The sequence below is a fragment of the Penaeus vannamei genome, chromosome 13, assembly GCF_042767895.1.
Source record: "Penaeus vannamei isolate JL-2024 chromosome 13, ASM4276789v1, whole genome shotgun sequence".
NCBI classification, from domain to species: domain Eukaryota; kingdom Metazoa; phylum Arthropoda; class Malacostraca; order Decapoda; family Penaeidae; genus Penaeus; species Penaeus vannamei.
Window position 1 is genome coordinate 7,320,675 of NC_091561.1, and position 5,000 is coordinate 7,325,674.

The 5,000-nt window shown below is 33.6% G+C and overlaps 2 protein-coding genes across 5 annotated transcripts in view; one reads left to right on the forward strand and one right to left on the reverse strand.

Moving 5' to 3' along the window:
* Positions 1–1,181, forward strand: part of LOC113822619 (uncharacterized) — a gene marked incomplete in the record, with an annotated part of 10,265 nt that extends 9,084 nt beyond the window's left edge. Inside the window, 1 exon segment of the mRNA XM_070128502.1 lies at positions 1–1,181. This exon segment is cut by the window's left edge and continues 983 nt beyond it.
* Positions 1–5,000, reverse strand: part of LOC113822604 (uncharacterized) — a 15,133-nt gene that overhangs the window by 792 nt on the left and 9,341 nt on the right. For all 4 annotated transcript variants that reach the window (XM_070128874.1, XM_070128872.1, XM_070128875.1 and 1 more), the window contains 7 exons: positions 4,408–4,583; positions 3,821–3,936; positions 3,226–3,430; positions 2,914–3,045; positions 2,583–2,690; positions 1,745–1,910; positions 1–1,609 (listed from right to left, as the gene is read on the reverse strand). The exon at positions 1–1,609 is cut by the window's left edge and continues 792 nt beyond it. In XM_070128874.1, coding sequence (XP_069984975.1) covers positions 1,432–1,609; positions 1,745–1,910; positions 2,583–2,690; positions 2,914–3,045; positions 3,226–3,430; positions 3,821–3,936; positions 4,408–4,583 — 1,081 coding nt within the window. In that variant the 3' untranslated portion in view covers positions 1–1,431. The remainder of the gene's footprint in view (positions 1,610–1,744; positions 1,911–2,582; positions 2,691–2,913; positions 3,046–3,225; positions 3,431–3,820; positions 3,937–4,407; positions 4,584–5,000) is intronic.

Here is a 5,000-nt window from a genome sequence, read left to right on the forward strand (position 1 = left end):
TCAGATATTTTTGTCTGGTTTCGTAGAAGGTAAAATCTAGCTGTTTATCATTGTACTACTGCCATCCTGTGGATGTTCGAAGAGCATTTTTATTTGCCTTTGTTACTTTCATACTAACCTCTCAGTTTGGAAGAGCTATCTAATAGCACTTTTAAACTGTTGCCAAGAAATGTGTTGACGACTTTCTAGTTATTCATACTTTTTGTGATATTGGTTTTGAAATTTTTATTTCCTTTATTTTCATTAAATACTAAACCTCCTCATTAAATTCACTGATTACTAATAGCATCTAGTCTGTTTCCTCTAATGATTACTCCTTTCACCTACTACGAAAGTTGATAAGTCTTTACCTATTACAATTGTTTATTTACTTTTACAGCAAGCTGTAAGTTTGGTATATGGCAAGCTTAAAGTTTATGGCAAACAACTAAGATGTCTTGACTCCTTTATTGAAGAGTAAAGATGGAGTGAGTCTGCCCCGAGGAGCTAGGTGCTGCTCCTTGGCTCCCCACAGGGAATCTGCCAGTCATCTTGCTCAATGGTCTAAGGATAGCTACAAGTTGCATATTTAGCAAGTGACAATTGATAATGAAGAAGTACATGTTACAGCAATAAACAACTCTTGCAGAAGGGGAAAGATGAATACATATGTAAAGCAATCAACATACGTAAATGCATACATATATGTGTGTGTATGCATGTGACAATATGTAAGATTATAATAAATTATCTAGAATATAACAATAGATACATAGAATAACATTAGCATACATATTTCAAGGTTATTACAGTGTGCATGTGGGTGTGGGAGCAGAAGCAGGTGCAGGTGTGCATGCCTGTGTGTGGTATAAAACAATAGTTCTCAACCTTACATGTGTGGCATCTCATTTCTATCCCACACTCCCCCCTCACTTTTAACCTCATCTTCAAAGCGTGACAGTAAAAATTCTTGACTGTAGTACTTTACAAACAAGGGTGGAGCACACATCAAATGTATACTGTAGCAGATCCAGGATGTTACAAAGGGCGTGGGTCTTAAGATAATTCAGAGCCACTCCAAGCATTCTGGAGTAGACGAGCTTTGATATTTTTATATAAGTAATTTAAACATTATACAAGCTTTACTTACAAGATCTAAGTCTTATGGTTTCCATAAGGTAAAAAAAAAAAAAAAAAAGAAAGTATAAACACAATATATACATGAATATATGTACATCTCAGCAGACATTTTGACACCAATTTTAGCAAAACAAATTTGCACTGTTGCCTAAATCAAACACATATTGTTGAACCTGTTTTTGTAGTGCAGTTTATTACACATAAGGTTGGGAGCCTCGATCTGCCACAGAAAATATATACAAAATTCATTCATGGGTACTTCTGATCCTTTGGAAAGCACTATACTATTAATGATATTTCCTGAAATTATTGTTATATTCTAAAGGCTCCAAGATGGTGACTTATATCTGCCATTACATTTAGGTTAAATATGTCGCATAAAGCCTCATCCAGTTTTTCCTCCAGAAGTTTCTCTGTTACTTCGAGCTCAATCAGATCCATGAGGCCATCCGTAAAATGATCCAAGTCTGCTCTTACCAACTGAACGTCCCTGTAAATATTGAACAGTAGAGGTTATTGATATTATAAGTTAGATGTTCAAAAAAATAAACAGGGATGGGTATATTAATGAGATGAAATTAAGAAAGCTCAACATTTCATTCTTTTTATCTCCATTCTGCAATACCTGGTTAAGGTATCCTTTTCCTCTGAAAGCTGAGTTATGTATGTATTATTCATCCTTTCAACACGTTCTTTCAGATTCTTTCTTGTTTTGTGTAACACATTCTTCATTGGTAGGATATGGCCATATTCTTGTAAGGCTTGACACAAGTCAGTGATGTACCAAGATCCTGTTGAAAAGTAAAAGCTATCATAATTTACTATGCAAAATGTTACATCTGGTAAATAGGATGAAGCACTAGGGTAGAAACTAATAGAAATTCCTGAGATGAGATTATCTGAAGAGATTTAATATACCAAACCTACACTGAACAAAAAAAAATGTGTTCCTATATATTAAACACTTGTCGCCGGGGATGGCATGTACATACATACCGTGCCCATTGTGTGTTTAATTTATTAATTGTTTTTACAGATAGATGGCTCCAAAAGTACTAAGTCACCAATGAACCAATTACAAGAACTACCTGTTTCACCTGTTTAGCCTTTCCCTTGATTTTCAATAATATTTTCTAGTATTTAATACTGCTGTTAATAATGTCAATAACAATTTAGTAATTATAATGTTTATAACAAAAATAACAGTATCAATATTGATAGCATTAGTATAAAAAAGCATTTTCCCGCTATTTCAAGGAAAGGTGAGGCCACAAGATCTGCTAATTGACTCCTTTGTGGTTAAGTACTGGCAGAGCCATCCTTGTGCAGAGACATTTAACAAAACAATACTAAAATGAATAAAACATTTTCCTGTAAGCATTGGCTTAACAAGGTGTTCACATACAGTAATGGAACGAAACACTTAACATACAGTAGTGTTAAGAAACACCTCTCGAACATACCCTCCATCTGATTTCTAAATGCAGAGTATCCTCTTACTGTTGCTTGTGAAATGAGGCAGTCACTCTCCTGATGAGCAACGACTGAGCCATCTTGTTGTAGAAATATTGCTGTTAAAAATCAGTAAAAAGTCAGAGATGAAATAAACCCATAAAATGTAAATTTCTTTAATGATCTTTTAAAAGACAGTGAGAAAATGTGAACCAGTGAATGGATTAACCTAAAGAAAAAAAAAAAAAAAATAGTGAAGAGGATGAAGAGACAGGCATAAAGATACAAAGACAGACAAAGTACATGCTTGGAATGTTTTCTTTTAAACAAACAATTACTTACGTTTTAAGGCCTCTTCTCCTCTACATGCCTGAATGAAGAAAAGTCTAGGTTTGTTAAGTAGAACCCGACTAGAACAAAGTTTCCTAAAATCAGTAACTGACAAACAAGAACGATCATGGAGGTAGATCTGATCTGAAAATTACAAAGTAATTTTAATAAATAATCACAAAGCTTTTAATGTCATTATGTTTTAGGCTTAGTATTTTCATTCAGTTTCAGAAGTCATGCAAATGGCTGATAAAAAGATCAAGCCATCCAGTCACTATTTACTGTTAACATGGTCTTTAGAGTCAAAAAATAAATAATCCTTACCTTGTTCATCTCCATGAGTCATAACACATACAACCAAGCAGGAAATGACAGCCAGTCGGCCATCAACACGAAGCCTTTTGAAGTACTGGTTTATTTGTTCATAGTCGGGATTGTCAAAATGCATGACGTGGAATCCAAACAACTTAAATGTGCCTGTAAGTCGCTGTTTGTCAATGTCTGACCCATGCCGTTCATTCAGTGGTATCTAAATAAGACAGTTTGTAGTTAGTTATTGAGGAAGTATTTGCAAGCAAATATGTTAATTTGACTTAACAAATAAATAATCATATTTTTGTGTGTGCTACAGAAAAACTGCATTCCTGAAAAATATTTCTTACATATGCATAGTTTTACACACACTCTTGTACACAAACCTTTTAGACATATATATACATATATCAAAAGACACCAACGCAGGCAGACACATATCAGTATGTCTAAATGCATGCAAACATACAAACACACATATTCATGCACTTGGGACTGGCTCAAGTTAATATAATAACTAAGGAAAGTTCTAAGGTAAATTCACAAAGCATAAGTAAACAGATTAGCATTGAATTTGGGATCATAAGTTATATCAAACTGTACTTACATTATCATGATCACCTCTAGGTTTCATGAAATCTTTAACATTTATGATAATGCACAGGCCATGCGGATAGCCTGTAGGAAGGGGGTAGAAATTTTCTTCAATCTCTGGTGGTAGACCTGAAAAGTGTTTATTTAGCATCAGGATATTTATTACTTGTATTGAATGCCACAATCAGCAATCATCGGAAAATGTTTCGCAACATGAATTAAATGCCCATTGTTCACTATGACATGGTGGTAGCTACTTGGTAAAACAGCATTTGGCATATTACAAATGACTCTACTGCAGATTTGGAACACTAAAATACCCTACGGCAGATTTCTGACTGGCTGCAGGAAATTTAACATGTGAAGGATACATTTTACTGTTTTTCTCTATTTTCTACAATCTAAACAGTCATACAACATAAAGCAAATACTACCATTTTTATATTTTTCTCTTAAAAAATGTATAAAGCATATGAATCACATATTCCTTTATTTTAAGGTTAACTGATTCCTGAGTGTAACAATCAATGCTTGCCAAGTTAGTTCACAGATAATTATAATTCTGGTGAAATTTCTGAGTAAAAGAAGTAAATTACGTACATTTTTTAACTTTCCGTATGTACGGTAGTAGATAGGAGGCAAGTGTTTCCCTGTTTTCTTCTCTTAATGCATTAAAAAGTTCATCAATAAGTTGCTGGTACTTTTCTCCAATCAGGTTCCTTACAAATGTTTCCTCCAGAGGTCTTCCGGTTTCTGGATAAAACCATCCTGGTAGCCTGAAACAATATTCAGAATTGGAAAAATATCTTATTGGTCCACAGAATAATTCAGAATAATGGGGTTCATCTTTTAAAGGATCATTATTAACTTATCTACTTTGTTTATGACTTTCTATATTTGCATTTACTTTGATCATCTCTTTACTTTTTGAAATATAAAATAAGTATAATATAACTGAAAACTGAGAATAATTATCAAAAGCTATGAGCATATCATTAGAAACTAAATAATGGCAAGCTATACATCCAGATACTTCACCCTCATAACCTTAAAAACAAACTGCTTTTATATGCTGAAAAGGAAGTCCATCTTCATTATCTAGATTCAGTTACACATATTTGCACTCACTTCTTGCCAGCAATTCACAATGAGCAAAATATTTGTTTGACAATCTAGCTAAACAAAGTGTTGAA